This window comes from Sinocyclocheilus grahami, unplaced genomic scaffold (genome assembly GCF_001515645.1).
Source record: "Sinocyclocheilus grahami isolate Dianchi unplaced genomic scaffold, SAMN03320097.WGS_v1.1 scaffold48.1, whole genome shotgun sequence".
Classification (NCBI taxonomy): Eukaryota; Metazoa; Chordata; class Actinopteri; order Cypriniformes; family Cyprinidae; genus Sinocyclocheilus; species Sinocyclocheilus grahami.
The window spans coordinates 3434940-3457763 of record NW_015505227.1 but is presented as its reverse complement, the minus strand read 5'-3'; the positions used below and the strand labels follow the sequence as shown (position 1 = coordinate 3457763).

At 37.9% G+C, this 22824-nt stretch overlaps 2 protein-coding genes across 2 annotated transcripts in view; both read left to right on the top strand.

Moving 5' to 3' along the window:
* Nucleotides 1–21607, top strand: part of LOC107582943 (protein Daple-like) — a 70463-nt gene extending 48856 nt beyond the window's left edge. The window contains exons 20-30 of the mRNA XM_016268968.1: nucleotides 324–601; nucleotides 2819–2962; nucleotides 4256–4442; nucleotides 4615–4760; nucleotides 5370–5459; nucleotides 5600–5886; nucleotides 8524–8730; nucleotides 10680–10754; nucleotides 10847–10906; nucleotides 13062–13309; nucleotides 19246–21607. Coding sequence (XP_016124454.1) covers nucleotides 324–601; nucleotides 2819–2962; nucleotides 4256–4442; nucleotides 4615–4760; nucleotides 5370–5459; nucleotides 5600–5886; nucleotides 8524–8730; nucleotides 10680–10754; nucleotides 10847–10906; nucleotides 13062–13309; nucleotides 19246–20148 — 2625 coding nt within the window. The 3' untranslated portion in view covers nucleotides 20149–21607. The remainder of the gene's footprint in view (nucleotides 1–323; nucleotides 602–2818; nucleotides 2963–4255; nucleotides 4443–4614; nucleotides 4761–5369; nucleotides 5460–5599; nucleotides 5887–8523; nucleotides 8731–10679; nucleotides 10755–10846; nucleotides 10907–13061; nucleotides 13310–19245) is intronic.
* A 605-nt stretch (nucleotides 21608–22212) lies between these two features.
* LOC107582965 (ovarian cancer G-protein coupled receptor 1-like) overlaps nucleotides 22213–22824 on the top strand; it is a 3692-nt gene continuing 3080 nt past the window's right edge. The window contains exon 1 of the mRNA XM_016268988.1: nucleotides 22213–22813. The gene's annotated coding sequence lies outside the window, so the exon portion shown is untranslated. The remainder of the gene's footprint in view (nucleotides 22814–22824) is intronic.

Here is a 22824-nt window from a genome sequence, read left to right as displayed (position 1 = left end):
AGACACTGTCACTCTGAGAGGCTCTTTTTATACCCAATCATGTTTTTGCCATGAAAATAGCCTCAGATTCTGACATGGCATTAAATAAAAATATACTACTACTACTATTTTATTTCATTTTATAATAGAACAGAATAGAATAGAATAGAGAAAGAGTTAAATAATGTTATTTTATTTTATATATTTTATTGGAGAATCGGAAGAGTTAAATAACCTTTTTACCATAATTTCATTTTTTTATGTAGGATGTGAGATTATGAAAGCTTAAAATATACAAAACAGAATCAATAAATGTCCAATTTTCACTTTTATTCTGTGTTCAGGTGGAAAATTCGACACTAAGCTCCCAGAGCTCCTCTCTCATGGCTCAGTACGGAGCTTTACAGGCTCAGCTGCAAACTCTGGAGTCAGAGGCCGAGTCTCTTCAGAAACAGCACGAGGAGGCGTGTGCGGCCCGCGACCGGGTCACACAGGACCACGAGCGCCTGCTTGCTGTGCATGAAAGGCAAGCGACTGAGTATGAGCAGCTCATGACCCGACACACAGAACTGAAGGGCAACCAGAGAGCTCTGGAGCGAGAACACCGCGCACTGGAGAGCAAGTCAGTTCCTTTCCAACTCCATCAGTCCTCTAAATATGCATTCATCTGCCATCCAGCTCTACTTCAGAAAATGATGGCATTATGCCTATATGTGAATATAATATATTGTATATCACCTACTACTTTAAAAGGGATAGTTCACCCAAAAATGAAAATTCTGTTATTAATTACTCACCCACGTGTCGTTTTCATCAAAAATATCTTAATTTGTGTTCTGAAGATGAATGAAGGTCTTATGGATTTGTAACGACATGAGGATGAGTAATTAATGACAGAATTTTTGGGTGAACTATCCCTTTAAGAAGTATGCCATTATCAGGTGGCATTGCCAAAATGAATAATGAATATATCCAATAAGAATCCTTCATATTTAGCCTTTGTTTCTGTAGTAGTTGACACAGTAGGTGACCTTTGTTGAGTTATTGACCCCTTCCATAGGAGGCAGCTTATATATCTTTCTGTCTGCCTAAGGAGGTTGTGTAACAATAGAGTAATGAACTGCGTCTGGGGGGTGCCTTTTTCTTGATAAAGTACAAACTATTAATCAGATGACAGAAATCTTGTAGCAGATTGTGTACATAGATTTTTCAGCAAAGTTTTGATCAAGTTTATAATTTAGAGGCCTCAGAAATTTGTATATCAAATATGATGTAGTAGGCTTTATAGGGTTAAAGAAATAGTTTACAGAAGAAAAAAAAACTGTCAGCATTCACTCTCTTGTAAACCTGTATGACAAAACATCATTGGATGCCTCTGACTTTCATGGTATTTTCCAAGAAAGAAAGACAAACAGTTTTGGAACAACATGAAAGTGAGTAAATGATGACAAAATATATATTTTGTAACCATATTTGTTTATTCTCGCTGAAGACGAAATAAACATACTATAACATTACATCTTAATTCAGGCAATAGTTTGTTGGTTGTTTGGTATTCCTGTTTTCAATTCACTGAGCTTCAGATTGATTTGCTGCCAAAATGGGTGTTGCAGTTCGTGACAGGGAATCGGAGAAAAATGTCAGAGGCAGTCCTTTAGTCTGACACCCATCTTCCATTTTTAATAGGTAAATGTGACAGACCTCTAACAAAAGACAGCAAGACTTCAGCAAAGGCAGTTGGTAGCTGTGACATCCTTTACCAAAATAGAGTTAAAGGTGCAGTAGGAGATATTGGAAAATGCTAACTTTAGCCTGATAGCACTGAAAGTGAATGTCCCACCCTCCCTGCAATCGCCGTCCAAAGCCACGCCCCCTGAATGCATTTACGCTCACAGACAGAACAGCATTATTACAATAGGCTACATCAGTGTTTCCCAATTCCAGCCCATGTTCCGAAGTGAAGTAAACTTCAACGGATTTCCCCCGCTCAGGGAGTATAGGGAGCAATGAAAACTGTGTAGGGATCATATCGATCGGAACACAGTTCATGCACGCAGCTCACTTCTAACGAGCTGGCGCGAGGACTGGATTAACTGCTGGGCTACATCATGTGTCATTCAGCGGTGAGAAAACTTTAAAAGTACTACAATACCAGGAAGGAAGATCGGGTTGTTGATGTTTGTCTGTCATTCTCCCTCTGTCTGCACAGCGTGCGGGAACACGCTGATGATATATCCTGTCTGTGCGAACCCGATGCACAGAGGTATGCAAATACATATGTTGACAGGCAGGTAGGGAAGCATATTAAAATGCTCGGACTGAACAGAATATATAAATACAGACAAATACATTTAGACCTTAACTTAACTTAATGATTGCTATCGGGATGTGAAGAGACTTTCAACCAATTTGCCACTGTCAGTTCCATCATAAGCTCCTGGGGAATTGTGAATGTAAACCCCCAATGGACGTTGGTCAAGATATATGCCATCTTTAATTTGATGGAAATGAAAATGAGGCTGTGATGGATAGATGTACAATACATTGGTCATACTGTCTTCTTGAGGTCCTAGGCCATGTCTAGTTGTTAAAATGTTTTTGGGTTTTTTTTACTAGAAATGATTTGGAAAGACATTTTCAGTGTTTTGTTGGCTGTACTGCTTGCTGGTCAGCCTCATTTTCATTGACAATGACACTTCCTGGAAGATCAGTGGGGAAATCCTGCTCTACATGAGTTTTAATCAGAATGTGCTTCCTTATGCTCCTGAATCATTTGACTTAAATGTGTTTTAGAGAAAAGTTTAGTTGGAATCACTGTATGTGTGTTTGTGTTGAACAGCTACACGGTTCTCCTGAAGCAGAAGGACGCTATGGAGGCACTGGAGGCGTCTCTACACAGGGACAGAGAGAGTCTGGGAGAGGAAATTCACAAGAACACTCTTATCCTGGGGGAGAACCGCAGTTTGAGAGAAGAAGTAGACAGGTTAGAGACTGTTTTTATCAACAAAACACACTGGGTAGTCAGTTTTAAGTTGAAGACATTCATGAGGTTGAGGTGAAGGATTTACGCTAAATATGTACTGCCCTCTGCTGGCTGGAATAGACTACAACACTAGAGCAGTAGTAACTTTTGTGGATGCACGGTATTTCAGTTACTATATCATCATCACAGTTAATTTTATTTTATTATTGGCATTGTTCATTTGTTATAAAATATAATATGCACATACACATAATTATTTTTTAAACTAATGGGTACAAAGGCTCATTGAGGTAGATGGTGCATTTGAAAACATATATATATATATATATATATATATATCATAAAATGAAATATCTGATGTATATTAATACTGTGAAGCTATATTAAATTGAGATCTTCTTCAATACATTTAGAATCTTTACTGTTTTATTTAATTGAGTGTTGCTGTCATTTTCAAAATGACCATATTTTAATGACAGTCTATTGATTGAACAAAAATATTTTATTTTATTTATTAAAGTAAAGAGAAAATAGTACGAACTTTGCTAAAGTGATTTTTTTTCAGCATGTATTATACAAAACATAATACATTAGCTGAAGTATTTGTATAAATGTTATCTCGTGTGGCCCACCTTGCCACCTCATACATTCGTAATATTTTTAAGTGAAACAAACCCCATTTATGGTTTATTTTCACACAAAATCTGTTGCTCCATCAATGTTCAATAAAAAAATAAAAATCTACAATTATGCATCTATGGGAGTAGTGAAAAGTGCCTTTTTCTCAAAGGGATAGTTCACCCAAAAATGAAAATTCTGTCATTAATTACTCACCCTCATATCGTTCCAAACCCGTGAGACCTTCGTTCATCTTCGGAACACAAATTCAGATATTTTTGATGAAATCCGAGAGCTTTCCGACCCTCTATAGACAGCAAAGGGAACTGACACGATCAAGGCTCAGAAAGGTAGCAAGGACGTAGTTAAAATAGTCCATGTGACAGCAGTGGTTCAACCGTAATTTAAACTACGAGAATACTTTTTATGTGCAAAGAAAACTATTTTAATGATGTCCTAACTACATTTCTGGGCCTTGAACGTGGTAGTTCCGTTGCTGTCTATGCAGGGTCAGAAAGCTCTCAAATTAAGGTGTGCCTTTAGCCCCGTTGTACCCTTTGTATTTTAAACACATTATTTAGGTAAAATAAGCAACACATTCAATTGAGGTCAAATGTTATAATATATTAAATACATAAAATGATACTATCTAAGCCTCTGATTATGTACCTCCAGGCTGACACAGCCACACATGCAGCTGAGGCAGGAGTATGACAGCCTGCAACTGCAGACCAAAGAACTGAAGACCTCTCTGAATGAGTCCCAGCTGGAACTGAATCGCTGGCAGGCGCGTTACGACCAACTGAAAGAGCAGCATCAAGGCCTGGACATCTCAATGACAAAACTGGACAACCACTGTGAGGTGAGAGAGACCTTATAAACTAGATACACAATCTGCTTCTTCGGAGAACCCAAGACTATTATGCCTGTGATGTATTATACCATCACAGACGAGACTAGATATTGATCCCAGGCCTTGAAATGGATTATTTTTAGCAGCTAGTGCTAAGATATCTTTCTTTCTCTCAATTTAGCTGCTAACCCGTTTGAAAGGAAACTTGGAAGAGGAAAACCATCATCTTCTCAGTCAGATCCAGATGCTCAGCCAGCAAAATCAGACCCTGCTGGAGAGAACCATGGAGAGCAAAGAACTTTACCACGAAGAACAGAAACAATACATGTGAGCAGTGTGTCATCATATCATTTTTAATCAATGATTTCTAACCCCGGTACTCGGTATATGATCCTAGTAAAATGTATGATCTTGCTTTGTTGAAGCTATAAAACAGAAATTACAAATGAAAATATTAGTTGATTAAAATAGCTTTTTGTGATGAATGTCATACTTTGAGATTTCAGTTTAATTTTGGGTCTATTTTCTAAATGCGTGTAAGTAATCTTATTGTGAATGATTCATCTGTGCAGGTATGTTTGTTTATTTTATTTTTCCTAAAAAAAATTTCGACCTCATACTGTTTCATCAATGTCATAACTGGACCTTTCTTACGATTGGCACATTCATATCTTCCATCATCCAGTCAACAACTGCTACATAGAAACAAGTCCCCGCCTATTCGATTGTCTGTTTCAGATATATATCATAGAACGGGGAAAATTTTTTTAGGCTAATTCTGTCTCAAAACTACTTCAAATTAATATATTTATTATCTGGAGTACTTGATTGAGGTGTGGGGGTATCTAAGAAAACCTGTCGGGGAAACTAATCAAGAAACTTGTGGTCAAAATGTCCTTATGCCGTGCTTTTAATTTGTATGGTTTTCTTTTACAGTGATAAGCTGAATTCTTTACGGCGACAGAAGGAGAAATTAGAGGAGAAGATCATGGACCAGTATAAGTTCTACGACCCGACTCCTAAAAAGTGAGTCCATCTGTGGAATCTTAACTGATCAAGACTGAATAGACTGTACTTCTAGGCCTATTTGTCAAGTTTAATTTCTTTTTACTATGAACTTTTAATTCAAAGAGAATATTTTGTGACTTTTTTTTTCTCTAACACAGGAGCCGGCATTGGGCTGGAGCCAAAGCAATAGCGAAATTCATCAAACCTAAGAAAGATAGTCAACGAGAACGAACTGACGCTCCACGCGAGAGAATCCGAAGCGCTCCAGACATCCCTCTGCCGGAGATCCCCACATGTATAGACTGTCCCGAGAGCGCAACACCCCTTCCCCTTCCACCGCTGCCCCCCAGACAGTCACGTCTCAGTCTGGACTCCATGAACAATCACTCTGCAGAGGAGAATCATATACAGTCCCCGACACTTTCACCCGCCCCCAACGGCCAAGGTGAGTGCTGCTGTCACAGGGCTGAACTGAGCCCTCACATGATTGATTCCATCCTAATATTATTTAAAGGAATAGTTGAATAAAAAAAATGACAATTCTGTTATTTCACTCTCCTTGTCTGTGGAACATAAGAGAAGATATTTCGAGAAACGTCGTCTTTTTTTTTTCCCTCTTATAAAATGGAAAACTTTTTGGTTACCAACATTCTTCAAAATATCTTCTTTTATGTTCCACAGAAGAAAGAAAGTCAAACAGGTTTGGAATGACATGAGGATAAGTAAATGATGACTGCCTTTTTGTGTGAACTATGCCTTTAAATCTCAACTGCATTATTTTTGACTTGGAAATTATAATATAATAGATAAGTGACATCACCAACAGGGAAAGTGATGGTAAATTAGGCCAAATTGCTGTAGTATTGATCGTGAATTGCACTAGACTCCATGCGAATCATATTCTAGATGCCCATATTTAAGTGACTTTGGAGTCTTGGCTCCCAAACGAGTTGAAAAAACAACTTTCTCACCAATTGAACATCCTCAGGTCTGCACTAAAAAAAGTTTTAAAACTTTCATTCAAACACATTTTAGTTGGTGTATACTAGCTTTATTGTGCTTTAGCTATCTATCTTTTCCACTAGGGTGCGCCACGCGACTCTTTTTTTTTCAGGGTTACTATAATTACAACCTCTTTTTCCTCCTGACGTCCACTCAATGAACTAATCCCATTGTAAATTTCCAATTTCAGTCTATAATTTCTCAGCTTTCCAAGCACTAATACTTTCCCAAGTGTATATTGCATTGCCAAAATAGTCTTCAAAGGGAACCTCGGGGGCTTCATTCTTCATTAATCATAAATGTAACCATTTTTTAATCTCTGAACCATCAAATTTTCTTCTCTTCCATTGACCCATCTCTCTCCTTGTCTGTGTATCTGTCTGTACATTAACCCTCACACACTCCAGCCCCACCAGCACAAAACTCTTCACACAGTGAAGACAGACCAATTTTTGCACATGCTTACAAATTCTTTATTAAACCTAAGTTCAAAACCCGACAGAATGCAAAACTGAAAAAGACAGCAGTTTGCTATATTTCTACAGTACTAAAACATTGATGTATATTGAATTATATTTGCTAGTTATGGAAGAATGAGATGATTTGAGAGAAGTGTTTTGCTAGTTTTAGTGCTTAGTGAATGTGTAAATAACTGCTGTGCCAAGCTGAAAGTTGGTGTGGAGAACTGTCAAGTTTAGAAAAAGTGACTTAAGTATTGAGAAATGTGTCCTAGCAATTGTAAGACTTCAAAAATTATGCACATGCACTTTCATACATTGAGCAATAGCGGACCAGTTCTTCTTTTTTTGCTCAATGTAAATGTACTCTGGTACATCGAGTCATGATGTTAATACAGACAATGCATGTTTGATTCTGGCTTGCAACATTTCCCTTATTATTCATGTCATTTAAAGTCATTAAAAGCCCCAAATTTATGTAGAACTACTCTTGATGATTTTTCAGGCAGATATAGTAACTACATTTTCCTTTTAAAAATCATGTGAGGGATCGTTTTCAGCATGACTCTAATAAAGAGAATCTCGTGGAGCTCCAGATTTCCAGCTGGTGTTTTAGTTTGTCCACAGCAGTCAAGCTTAAAGGAATGTTTCGGGTTCAAGACAAGTTAAACTCTGTCGATAGCATCTGTGGCATGATGTCAGTTCATTAAAAAAATGAATATTATTTGTTACTCAATTTGTAAAAGCAAACAAAGTTCATGTTTACAGTAATGTCTGTGGGGCAAGAGATTGCGCCCGAATGTATGTTGATATGGGCACTTCTGGCTATACTGTATGTCGAAAGTATTGCCAAAAGACTTAAACGGATAGATCACCCCCAAAAAAGAGAAAATTCTGTCATAATTTACTCACCCTAATGTTATATGAGGTTTGAACACAAAAGAAGATATTTTGAAGAATGTTGGTAACCAAAACTGGTAGTAACTGGCTTCCATAATTGGTAAAAAATACTATTCAGTGGAGACCAGAAACTGGTTAGTACCCAGCATTCTTCAAAATACCTTTTGTTTTCAGTAGAACAAAATTCATACAGGTTTGGAACAACATAAAAGGGTGAGTACATGATGATAAAATGTTCATTTTTGGGTGGACTATTCCTAAGAAGATATGATAGAATCACTCGCCAACCTTGTCATTCAAGTTGTTGTACAATCTTTCAGCTCTTGCATGACAATGTAAAGCCTATAAGTCCAGTGACTTTTGGATGTTAAATATAAGACGATTTTGACAACTTTGCATCTCACATTTTTGCATGCCCCATAAATGTCCAGTGTAGGAGTATAACGGAAACCATGAGTATGAGTCACAGATGCTGCTGATACAGCTTGACTTGTATTGAACCTGGAACGTTCCTTTAACTGTCTAAAACTGTCACCGGTGTCCTGCTTAAGTGTTTTTTGGAGTTGATTCATTTTACTAACACATGCTTGTGCTTTTGACCCAACACCTTCTCTTACGCAGCTGCCCACAGCATCACTGGAGCCCAGCAGCAGCGCTTGCACTGCACATGCTCTGTATGCACTCACAGACACTGACCTTTTCTCTTGATTTTTTTTTTGAAGTGTTGAACGACAGTGGAGGGTCCAGAGGCAGAGAGGGCTATCGCTCAGTAGGGGGTGGTAGTGAGAGCATGAACGGGTACGAAGAACTGATCCGGTGGCGGGGTCGAGAGCCAGGAGCCACCTGTTCAACTCCACTGAGCCGCAACTCCCACAATGCACCAGGCTACACGCCGTCCTCCAGCATGCGGCCGGGACGCAGGCCAAAGGGTAACGCTAAATTGTCGTTTAGTAGACTACATGTCAGCAGCCTTGAGCCTCAAATGACAGACCATGTTCATTCTGCCATGTACGCTAGTAAATTTACTCATCCTTAGAGGCACTTTATGATTGATCGGTTTGTGTTGTATTGTATTGAAATTGCAGCAGACTTTGTTTTCACTAATAAAGGAATATTTTGGGTTAAACACAAAGGGATAGTTAACCCAAAAATGAATATTCAAATTTTCTCACCCTTTGTTGTTCTAAACCTGTATGACTTTGTTTTTGTCTATACTATGAAAGTCAGTGGGGATCCAAAATAGCATTGGACTCATTTACATTAATTGTATGGACAAAAAAACACTGAAACATTTTTCACAATAACATTTTTTTTATGTTCAGCAGAATAAAGAATGTAATTTGGAATGATGTGAGGGAGAAAAAAGGTTGATGGAACATTAATTTATGGGCAAACTTCCCATTTTGGCTCTGTTGCTGTAAGCTGAAAATAGTCCCATTTCATAAGGAAGATTTCAATCAGTTTTGAAATATACAACACATTTAGACTAATATACTTAGCATATACATATATATATATATATATATATATATATATATACACATAGTTATATGCTTCTGTTCAATAGTTTGCAGTTGGTAAGAATTTTGCCAATTTTTTTTACACAAGTCTCTTAAATTTATTTATATTCTATTGATCAGTTGATATTTGCTCAGCAAAAGCATATTGATTGAGAAATATTATTACAATTTAAAATAACTTTTCTAATTAATTATATTTTCAAATAAAATTGTATTCCTGTGATGGCAAAGCTGAATTGTCAGCAGCCATTACTCCAGTCTTCAGTGTCACATGATCCTTCAGAATGATCCTGCTCAGGAAACATTTACTGTTATCAAAAATGTTGAAAACAGTTGTTCTGCTTAATGTTTTTGTCGTTACATTTTTTCGGGATTCTTTGGTGAATAGAAAAGTTTAAAATAGCATTTCTTTGAAATATAGTATTTTGTTAGTTTATTAATGCCTTTTAATCATTTTAATACATCCCTGCTGAATAAAGCTTTTAAATTCTTAAAGACTTACTGGCCCCAAATTTGAACAGATATGTACAATATACAACAAAAGCTTAAAAAATTCTAAGTTTATTATTTTGTTTTCAAACTCTGGATTCTTCAGTAAAAAAGTTTATTTAAGAGCTGTAAAGCTGTCTTCTGTAAATCATCCTTTTGAAATGGGACTATCTTTCTAGCTAGATGTCTGCTTTGGGAGTTGCAGTTGTATTACTATAAACATCATTCATTTTTCAATTTGAGGGATGAGTGGAAATAGTTTTCCTTTGGTAATCAATAGCAGGCCATGGATAGAGCTTAAAGCGGCATCCCGCTAGCCAAGTTTTTTTAACTGATTTCTAGTCATAAGGTTAAATTATGGTGGGTGTTCACGGTTAATGGCCCTACCTACTCACTCAACCTTTCTACTTATAATGTGCAATGTACCACCATGTACACTAAGGGCTTCAGCTTTAAACACCACTGACCCTCTCAGTGACTCTCACCTCCCAGCCAAAAAGCCCGAAGCTCATTTCATCAAGTCCCTGTCAGCATAATAACAAAGCGTTCGTTCTAAATGAATGTTTATTTTCAAGTGCTTCAAGCTTTCTCAGATATCCACTGCACTGCGTAAACAAGCAGTCATGTTCGTACAGACGCACACAGGAAGACTGCAGTAGCCAAAGGCCCATCGTGTCCCATAATGACACTGTCCTTAGGAGAGCATCTTTAAAAGTGAAACTGAATTGTGTGAAATAAAGATAATTATAATTAGTGGTACTAATTAATCAAATGTCTTTATGACATGTTGAAAGAGGGATGAACTAAGACTGCTGTGTATATACTGATATATTCAGTGCCTCATTGTTGGGCGACACTCTTATTTGCAGGTTTGGTCTCAGAGGAAGACTTGCGCCATCATTCCCCAGATGCTGGCTTTGGGAGCGGTGTCCATGGAAACACAGGTAAGAGAATTAACTAAATCAATACGTGTTGCCTCGACAGCCTCGCTTTATTTCTTTATGCGCTTATATGTGATATGTGCCCCCGTCTATAGGCCACCGGCCCAGCTCTGCCGAATTCACCTCCAGCAGCAATTCCCCTGTCAGCTCCAAAGGTGTGTGTGTGTGTGTGTGTGTGTGGTCTATTACATATGCACCTTATTAGCCAGCTATGGAAACTGCCACCCCCACACACTCTCTCTCTCTCAAGTACTATTGAGACTGTAATAGTTTCTCAGAGTTAAACAAATGTCTTTACAAGAATATTTGCAGAAATTAATTTGCAGAGGCAGCTCTGTTGTTGAGCAAGTGTTATTTTATCATAAATAATTCAATTATTTAAATAGTCAAAATATTCATTATTTAAACCAGTGAAATTGTTTTTTTTATGTTGGTCTATATTGTGGTATAATACTGCTTTTCAAAAGTTTGGGCTCAGTAAGATTTTATTTATAAAGAAATTAATCATCAAGGATGCGTGTAATCATCAAAGAATCCTGAAAAACTGTATCATGGTTTCCACTAACATATTAAAAAGCACTGCTGTGTTCAGCTTTGATAATAAGAAATGTTTCTTGAGCAACAGATTGGCAAATTAGAATGATTTCTGAAGGATCATGTGACACTGAATACTGGAGTAATGATGCTGAAAATTCAGCTTTGTATCACAGGATTAAATTACATTCTAAACGTATATTAAAATGGAAAGCAGTTATTTTAAATTGTACTAATATTTCACAATGCTACTGTTTTATTTGTATTGCGCAAATAAAGGCAGCCTTGGTGAGCATAACAGACGACTTTCAAAAAGATTTTAAAAATCTTACCAAAACCAAACTCCAGGGTATATTTCAGATTAACCAATCACTACAAATGGAACATAAAAAGTCATATAATTGGATAGCAACTTTACATGCTGTCTTTCTCTCTAAGTGGGTGTTTTTTGACCAGAAAAAGCTATGGGCCAGTCCTTTTGCCATTTAGTCAATGGTCTGTGACTATGTGAGAATACCCTTATAATGACCTTCGAGACAGTTTACTCATTTGGCGACTCAATTTTCTGACTGGTGTGGCAGTGGGATTTGTGGTGCTTGCGAACAAAAGATAAAAAAGATGATGTGCATTTAATGATAAACATCTTGCATTATTTCCATCATTAATGAGAGATTACTTCATAATAGTGCAAGCTATTAGTGTCATGTGTTTTCTTATGAACTCTTTAGACTCAAAAATGTGTTGGTTGTGAAAGCTCTTCCTTCCTTCCTTTTTTTTTATTAGTGGTGTTTGACAAGGCAAGCATCACTACCCTAGTGAAAAATTGTAATTAAAGCCATCTTTACGTATACTTAAATAGCCTTTTATTGAATTAAAATGGCAGTTTTTGAGGGTGTATTCACACTTGGCATGTTTGGTTTTATTAAAGAATACCTGTTTTTGTCTCGCCATAGTGGCGATGTTTTTCATTACAGTTCAGTACAGATCCACATCTCTTTGCAGCAGATCTTTGTTTGTTTGTGTGACAGAGGAATTCCTGCTGCTGTTTTGACACATTTTATAAGCTCTGGTAAAGGTAAAAGTACCATAATATGTACGCATATACAATAAGCGCATTGTTTTGGATGTTCAGCAAAAATATATGTCATAAAAGCCCCTTGGTTCTTGTGAACGCTAAACAAACCAGGACTAAATGTATGATTTTTCTTGTTGGTTCGGACCAAAAGAACAAAGAGAACCAAACTACAAGTGTGAACACATTCTGAAAATACTGTTAAAACTTGAAGGAAACTACAAGTGCACGTTGATACACTCATTATGCTCCGTCCTTGTCATTTCAAGGGAATTACTGTTGCTCATATGAAGAATTTGAGATTTGAACATGCCCGTAACATTAGGTTCAGCACATAGTAGGGACATTGCAAAGCCATCACACTTTTATTTGGTGGATAATAAACTATGCAGAAAAAATCATATAGATTTGCACTGAAGAACCCTGATCCATATCTACAGACCAGAATACCATGGATGAATGATATGGTCTCTTTTGAGTTGGGCCAGTAAGCAACCACCTAGCAATGCCCTAGTAACTAGTTACTACCGATAACTCCTTAAAAACCACATAGCATCATGTTTATAAATGCTCTGAACACATCAAATTGTTCACACTACAGTAAAATTTATTTCATTACCTGTATTTTTTAAAGTGCACATTTTTATGAAATCTTACACACTTAAATTTTACAGTTCATGTTTTAATTTCCTGTCTTCCTCCAGGTTCTCTGGACTGCCTGCAGGGCCGATCTGCCAGTCTGTCCAGTGATGATGTTGTCGGACTGGGACATGAAGGCTCACGTCTCAGTCAGTCATCTCTGATTCCTCGTAGCTCCACCCTTCCCTGTGATGCCCTGTCTGCTTCACGCTCTTCCCAGCGGCCCACCTCTCAGCGGCCATCCTCTCCTGGCAGCGAAATGGTCAGCCTGGAGGAGTTCTTGCATGAGAGTAACGCCCTGTCCCCACCCACTGTAAGTTGTTTTAATACTAACAACGTTTTAGCACTTTTCAGCAGACTTGTTTGTTTGATGGTTTGACCTTTTGAAGAATTAATGACACATTACTAGAATAATTTGCATACATTTGCAGGGGATTTAAAAATGTGTGGTGAATCTCACATCGTTGAATTATCCTGTATCTTTTTTAACATATCAAGATTATGTGTGCATATTTATGCAGTGAGAATAGCAAAAGGGATTTTTTTTATATTTAACTCATGATCAGTAGAGACATTTATGCTCCTAATTAAATTACGTCTGATGTTTGACCCTGCACTATGGATTGTTGTTTGCTAATTGGGGATTATTAAGATAATGTCTTTGAGTGCTGTGTGATATGTTCATAATGGAGACACTGAGTGATGGACCTTCACCATCATCTCTATCTTTTACTGAAATACAGTAGATTTCAATATGTTTCTGTTGTAAGACATGGCGCAAATGATAAGAAATGCATGCAAAGGATTCCAATGTTTATGAACAAATCTCAAGTTTGACAAATCTGGGGGGAATCATTTTAAAACAATGATTTCTAGCAATAAGGGATGTTTGGGGGTCAGTGGGAAAAAATCATTATTTCTTTGAGTTGCCAAAGTTTATAAAATATATAAATGTTTTAAAATAGTTTTTAACACCTTATTTCTTTTTATTTATATACACATTATTATTTACTGTCATATTTAAGCCACAACATTAATTGCAGTTATTTTATTCAATTAACAATTCTTTATTCAGTTAGTCCTTAGTTTTAACAGTGAGAATAAAATGTTTTTTTGTTTAATATAGACATATATCTAACAATTTGTATCCCCACTGTTGGAATAAAGTATTATTAGTAATATAAAGTATTATGAAGCAATATTTTCTAGTACATTTTCATGGTCACACTTTATTTTAAGGTGCAATTCTCGCTATTAACAAACCATTAACTATGACTTTGCCTCAATAAACTCCTAATTTTGGTATAATACTGCTTTTCAAAAGTTTGGGCTCAGTAAGATTTTATTTATAAAGAAATTAATCATCAAGGATGCGTGTAATCATCAAAGAATCCTGAAAAACTGTATCATGGTTTCCACTAACATATTAAAAAGCACTGCTGTGTTCAGCTTTGATAATAAGAAATGTTTCTTGAGCAACAGATTGGCAAATTAGAATGATTTCTGAAGGATCATGTGACACTGAATACTGGAGTAATGATGCTGAAAATTCAGCTTTGTATCACAGGATTAAATTACATTCTAAACGTATATTAAAATGGAAAGCAGTTATTTTAAATTGTACTAATATTTCACAATGCTACTGTTTTATTTGTATTGCGCAAATAAAGGCAGCCTTGGTGAGCATAACAGACGACTTTCAAAAAGATTTTAAAAATCTTACCAAAACCAAACTCCAGGGTATATTTCAGATTAACCAATCACTACAAATGGAACATAAAAAGTCATATAATTGGATAGCAACTTTACATGCTGTCTTTCTCTCTAAGTGGGTGTTTTTTGACCAGAAAAAGCTATGGGCCAGTCCTTTTGCCATTTAGTCAATGGTCTGTGACTATGTGAGAATACCCTTATAATGACCTTCGAGACAGTTTACTCATTTGGCGACTCAATTTTCTGACTGGTGTGGCAGTGGGATTTGTGGTGCTTGCGAACAAAAGATAAAAAAGATGATGTGCATTTAATGATAAACATCTTGCATTATTTCCATCATTAATGAGAGATTACTTCATAATAGTGCAAGCTATTAGTGTCATGTGTTTTCTTATGAACTCTTTAGACTCAAAAATGTGTTGGTTGTGAAAGCTCTTCCTTCCTTCCTTTTTTTTTATTAGTGGTGTTTGACAAGGCAAGCATCACTACCCTAGTGAAAAATTGTAATTAAAGCCATCTTTACGTATACTTAAATAGCCTTTTATTGAATTAAAATGGCAGTTTTTGAGGGTGTATTCACACTTGGCATGTTTGGTTTTATTAAAGAATACCTGTTTTTGTCTCGCCATAGTGGCGATGTTTTTCATTACAGTTCAGTACAGATCCACATCTCTTTGCAGCAGATCTTTGTTTGTTTGTGTGACAGAGGAATTCCTGCTGCTGTTTTGACACATTTTATAAGCTCTGGTAAAGGTAAAAGTACCATAATATGTACGCATATACAATAAGCGCATTGTTTTGGATGTTCAGCAAAAATATATGTCATAAAAGCCCCTTGGTTCTTGTGAACGCTAAACAAACCAGGACTAAATGTATGATTTTTCTTGTTGGTTCGGACCAAAAGAACAAAGAGAACCAAACTACAAGTGTGAACACATTCTGAAAATACTGTTAAAACTTGAAGGAAACTACAAGTGCACGTTGATACACTCATTATGCTCCGTCCTTGTCATTTCAAGGGAATTACTGTTGCTCATATGAAGAATTTGAGATTTGAACATGCCCGTAACATTAGGTTCAGCACATAGTAGGGACATTGCAAAGCCATCACACTTTTATTTGGTGGATAATAAACTATGCAGAAAAAATCATATAGATTTGCACTGAAGAACCCTGATCCATATCTACAGACCAGAATACCATGGATGAATGATATGGTCTCTTTTGAGTTGGGCCAGTAAGCAACCACCTAGCAATGCCCTAGTAACTAGTTACTACCGATAACTCCTTAAAAACCACATAGCATCATGTTTATAAATGCTCTGAACACATCAAATTGTTCACACTACAGTAAAATTTATTTCATTACCTGTATTTTTTAAAGTGCACATTTTTATGAAATCTTACACACTTAAATTTTACAGTTCATGTTTTAATTTCCTGTCTTCCTCCAGGTTCTCTGGACTGCCTGCAGGGCCGATCTGCCAGTCTGTCCAGTGATGATGTTGTCGGACTGGGACATGAAGGCTCACGTCTCAGTCAGTCATCTCTGATTCCTCGTAGCTCCACCCTTCCCTGTGATGCCCTGTCTGCTTCACGCTCTTCCCAGCGGCCCACCTCTCAGCGGCCATCCTCTCCTGGCAGCGAAATGGTCAGCCTGGAGGAGTTCTTGCATGAGAGTAACGCCCTGTCCCCACCCACTGTAAGTTGTTTTAATACTAACAACGTTTTAGCACTTTTCAGCAGACTTGTTTGTTTGATGGTTTGACCTTTTGAAGAATTAATGACACATTACTAGAATAATTTGCATACATTTGCAGGGGATTTAAAAATGTGTGGTGAATCTCACATCGTTGAATTATCCTGTATCTTTTTTAACATATCAAGATTATGTGTGCATATTTATGCAGTGAGAATAGCAAAAGGGATTTTTTTTATATTTAACTCATGATCAGTAGAGACATTTATGCTCCTAATTAAATTACGTCTGATGTTTGACCCTGCACTATGGATTGTTGTTTGCTAATTGGGGATTATTAAGATAATGTCTTTGAGTGCTGTGTGATATGTTCATAATGGAGACACTGAGTGATGGACCTTCACCATCATCTCTATCTTTTACTGAAATACAGTAGATTTCAATGTGTTTCTGTTGTAAGACATGGCGCAAATGATAAGAAATGCATGCAAAGGATTCCAATGAACAAATCTCAAGTTTGACAAATCTGGGGGGAATCATTTTAAAACAATGATTTCTAGCAATAAGGGATGTTTGGGGGTCAGTGGGAAAAAATCATTATTTCTTTGAGTTGCCAAAGTTTATAAAATATATAAATGTTTTAAAATAGTTTTTAACACCTTATTTCTTTTTATTTATATACACATTATTATTTACTGTCATATTTAAGCCACAACATTAATTGCAGTTATTTTATTCAATTAACAATTCTTTATTCAGTTAGTCCTTAGTTTTAACAGTGAGAATAAAATGTTTTTTTGTTTAATATAGACATATATCTAACAATTTGTATCCCCACTGTTGGAATAAAGTATTATTAGTAATATAAAGTATTATGAAGCAATATTTTCTAGTACATTTTCATGGTCACACTTTATTTTAAGGTGCAATTCTCGCTATTAACAAACCATTAACTATGACTTTGCCTCAATAAACTCCTAATTTACTGCTTATTAATAGTTAGGAAGGTATTTAAGTTTAGGTATTGGGTAGGATTAGGGATGTAGAATATGGTCATGCAGAATATGTGATTTATAAGTACTAATAATTATCCACTATGTTAATAATAGGCATGCTAATAAGCAACTAGTTAATAGTGAGAATTGGTCCCTATACTAAAGTTACCATTTTCATAACATTTTAATTAAATGTTTGGCAATTTTTCCAATACTGGAATTGGGGCACAGTTAAAACCAAATGCTTTTTGCAAAAATATTTATGATGATTTAAATGTCTTTCAGGTGCAGACAGGAAGTCGAGAGGATCTGATGACTGATTATTTCACCAGATCTACTCGACCTGTCCCTCTGCGAGATGACGCTAAAACCCCCACCAATTATGTCACGCCAACCATCAAGACTACTCCACCAGAACTAGATGGTCGGGTCCCAAAACCTGGACACAGTGTCAAACCGAGCGTTCGGCTCACGGAGACCGCCACACCTCCTTCTCATTCGCAAACCCTTCCTAACAGAGGAGCAGGACTGAGGTCTGCACCTTTGCAGCAGTCCAGTCCTCGCGGAGGTGTGGGCAGCAGCACCAGCCTGAGTCGTACATTTAGCCTGGCCTCCGCAGACCTCCTCTGCTCCAACGGGCCGGATACTTACCGTAACGAGGCAAATTCTCCCAGCCAAAACGAAGTGGTGGTGAGGAGGTCTGGAGTAGTCAACAGAGAAAGACCGATGTCCGCTAGGCTGGCTGGTTCTTCGCCGCTGCCTGGAGACCCAGGGCACATATCCGTGGACCCCCGCCGTTTATCTCTCGCTCCACCGAGAGATGAGTTGTCCCTAGCTAGTCCGCCTCCAGTGCACTGTTCGTCTATGTCATTGCAGGCTGAACGGGAATACATTGGGAGCGGTAGCAGCAGGGCAGGAGCGGTCCGTTCTGGACCTGCTCAAGTGATGGACCTTCACCATCATCTCTATCTTTTACTGAAATACAGTAGATTTCAATATGTTTCTGTTGTAAGACATGGCGCAAATGATAAGAAATGCATGCAAAGGATTCCAATGTTTATGAACAAATCTCAAGTTTGACAAATCTGGGGGGAATCATTTTAAAACAATGATTTCTAGCAATAAGGGATGTTTGGGGGTCAGTGGGAAAAAATCATTATTTCTTTGAGTTGCCAAAGTTTATAAAATATATAAATGTTTTAAAATAGTTTTTAACACCTTATTTCTTTTTATTTATATACACATTATTATTTACTGTCATATTTAAGCCACAACATTAATTGCAGTTATTTTATTCAATTAACAATTCTTTATTCAGTTAGTCCTTAGTTTTAACAGTGAGAATAAAATGTTTTTTTGTTTAATATAGACATATATCTAACAATTTGTATCCCCACTGTTGGAATAAAGTATTATTAGTAATATAAAGGATTATGAAGCAATATTTTCTAGTACATTTTCATGGTCACACTTTATTTTAAGGTGCAATTCTCGCTATTAACAAACCATTAACTATGACTTTGCCTCAATAAACTCCTAATTTGCTGCTTATTAATAGTTAGTAAGGAAGTTGCTAAGTTCAGGTATTGGGTAGGATTAGGGATGTAGAATATGGTCATGCAGAATATGTGATTTATAAGTACTAATAATTATCCACTATGTTAATAATAGGCATGCTAATAAGCAACTAGTTAATAGTGAGAATTGGTCCCTATACTAAAGTTACCATTTTCATAACATTTTAATTAAATGTTTGGCAATTTTTCCAATACTGGAATTGGGGCACAGTTAAAACCAAATGCTTTTTGCAAAAATATTTATGATGATTTAAATGTCTTTCAGGTGCAGACAGGAAGTCGAGAGGATCTGATGACTGATTATTTCACCAGATCTACTCGACCTGTCCCTCTGCGAGATGGCGCTAAAACCCCCACCAATTATGTCACGCCAACCATCAAGACTACTCCACCAGAACTAGATGGTCGGGTCCCAAAACCTGGACACAGTGTCAAACCGAGCGTTCGGCTCACGGAGACCGCCACACCTCCTTCTCATTCGCAAACCCTTCCTAACAGAGGAGCAGGACTGAGGTCTGCACCTTTGCAGCAGTCCAGTCCTCGCGGAGGTGTGGGCAGCAGCACCAGCCTGAGTCGTACATTTAGCCTGGCCTCCGCAGACCTCCTCTGCTCCAACGGGCCGGATACTTACCGTAACGAGGCAAATTCTCCCAGCCAAAACGAAGTGGTGGTGAGGAGGTCTGGAGTAGTCAACAGAGAAAGACCGATGTCCGCTAGGCTGGCTGGTTCTTCGCCGCTGCCTGGAGACCCAGGGCACATATCCGTGGACCCCCGCCGTTTATCTCTCGCTCCACCGAGAGATGAGTTGTCCCTAGCTAGTCCGCCTCCAGTGCACTGTTCGTCTATGTCATTGCAGGCTGAACGGGAATACATTGGGAGCGGTAGCAGCAGGGCAGGAGCGGTCCGTTCTGGACCTGCTCAAACCCAAGCAGCCCCCCATCGTGGTGAGGTGGCCATGGTGTCTCCGGTGCGAGCCATATCGGCGCTGAGGCTGAAGGATTTGGAGGAGGAACCTCGGGAGCAAAGGCAGGCAGAGTCGCCTGTGTTGAAGAAAGCAGACACTGCGGACTTAAGCTACGCCACCAAGGAGCAGCCCACCAGCAAGCCTGCTTCTCCAGACCCCAACAATGACCCTCAGACTGTTTGGTATGAGTACGGCTGTGTGTAGAACCTCAGACTTGGTTAAGAAACACATATGAAACTGCACCGTTAACAAATAAAATCCCCAGGCAGCTCTGGGAGACTGGTCATGTCCTTCCTCTCTAAGTTTCTCTAGGTGCTTCAAAGGCACCAGTTGCATTTGAAGGTCTTGCACATGTTCACACTGACCTGAAAACTAATGTATGGGGCACTTGAATGTATTTTCTCCCTTCGTATCCAATTGAATGCCATTGATTTCCGCAGCTCTCCACAGCTCCATGGCAGGCCAGTTCACGTTCTATTCTGAATGTGGAAAACAAACGTTGGGCTGTGTGCTAGGAGCCACTCCCAGCGTAATTACTGAGTAGCGACTGCATCCATCTTTAGGAGGCGCAGGACAGTTGCAGGTCCATCACCGAGACAGCCTCATAGGGACCCATTACGGGAAGCGGCCTCTCTCTCATTCGCTCCCTGCTGACATACCAAACAATCTGCTCTTTTCTGCTTCTTGTGGGTGACCATGTATTCGCTGTAGGACCTGGGTTTGGCTCAGACTGCGTTCAGAAGCACGCAACACTGAGCCAGAAAGAGAGACGGACAGAAGATCATTGGACATGAGAATAAGAAAGCACCTACCTTGTGATATAAGGTGGAAGAATGTATCAGGAATCGGTTTTGAGGGGGAATCTGGAGTGCTGGACATGTTGGCAAGTTTCACACAAGCATTTAAAATAGTACTAAAAAGAAATTGAAGTTTAGTTTGGTGTTTTTTTTTTGGTTTGTTTAGTTTTGTTTTTCCAACACATTCATTTTATAACACTGCACAACTGTTCTTTTATTGGTTTATTTATTAATGTCCTTGAGACAATTAATGACACTTGTTTGTGTTGTTGTTTTGAAGTGTGTGTATGCAAGTGTATGCCTCATTTTTCCAAAACTGCTTTTTTGTTTTGCGTGATTGATTGGTTAAGTCTGATGATGTTGAACACTGGAAGAACGTAGTCTGATTATAATTTTTATTTTTCGTAAGAGAAGTATGTAGGTAAAAAAGCCCATGGAATCCTGGAATCCCTCACTCATGTCACCAACCTAGCACCCATTGTTCCTTGTCAGTGGTGCTTTTCTGCCATCTCATGTCACCATCTCCAACTTCTGATGGTCTGCAGGGGCTTTCACAAGTCAAAGGCAAGAGCTGATCACCAAAGGCAATGGTGTATCTTCATAGAAATATATTTGGATCAGACAGTCTCCTGTTTGAATGTGCACAACTACTGGTTAAATGATTTTAGATAAACAGTTGTTTTTATACACTACTGCACATGAACATAGATCAGTGCCTGTAAGATATTGTGTGTTTGATGTAAGGAGTAAATACCCTAACAACCTTTTACACTTAATGTTAAGTTTATTGTGAATGATAGAAGCCTGTTTAGAGAAAGCTGTTTTCCAAAACCTGAACTCTTTGTAATAAAGCTTTTTTTAAATAATCTCTGGAGTCGGTTTTAGTAAATGACGAGTAAATTCATGACATGCATAAAGTTTAAAACTGTTTTTCTAGCTCTCAGAATAAATTAACATAAAAATTAAACATACAAAAATCATAAAAAAAATTTAAATAATTATGCCAGAATGGGTAAAGGGGTTGCAGCATATCTTGAGATGCCACTTGATCTCTCCAGCTAATTTAGCACCAAATGTTGAGTTATAGTTACTGATAAACATATTTCCCATAGATTTCAAGACAAAATACTTGTTTGGTCTTCTTTCAATAACTTCAACAACAAATCTTATTTCAGTACTGAGAGCTGAAGTTTGAACTTGATGAGTGAAGCTAAAAACTGAGAAAAGAGATTAGATTTAGACCAATTGTCCTGCCATATAAAGTGTCTAAGTTATGACTTGGCTGTCACAATTCTAAGCAATGTTAATTTTTTTGTAACTGAGGAAATCATGCAGTAACAGGGTTGGATCAAATATGGGATGGGATGGGATGGGATCCCCCCCCCCCCCCTTTAAATTTATGTTAAATAACAGTTTACCAAACATATCTAGTCTCACAAAAATAGGACACCAAAGTGTGAGTATTCGAGGAGTGCAACAGTTTGAAACGCGTCCTTTCCTTTGCGCTCGGTCCAAACGCTGTGAACAATTTCACTGAGGAAACCTTAAATGTTTACTTATGCGTACATCACATACATAATTACCCTTAGTCCCAACAGGTAGATAAACAATGAGTCTATTATGCGACGGAGCTGCCTAACTAGACAGCACTTCGTACATTAGGCTACAGTTGCGTTCTATGCCAGTTTCATGTCGGTTCATCTGACTGAACGCAGCTGTAATGGCCAGGCATGCCGTCTGTGCAGTCAGGTCACTATAGGATATGAGACACATCCTGTGTCTGTGGAAGGCACCTGAGATGAGTGTTTAGCTCCGAGTAATTGCGCGCATCATCACGTAAAAACTGTTGACGCAATTAAATTTTCCCCCCTTTCCGACGCGACAACCCCGGAACCCGGGAGTGAGGTTATTTCTGCAAAAAAAAAAAAAAAAAAATCACTCCCACGAGTAAACGAATAGAAACAGGCGAAACTCAATGACAGAGTCGGTGGAGCGGTTGAGCTTGAGAATGTTTATCACGCTTCAGAAATGCCTCGAACGAGTCGCGTGGGATTAAAACCAGCAATCTTAAGGTAATGTACTT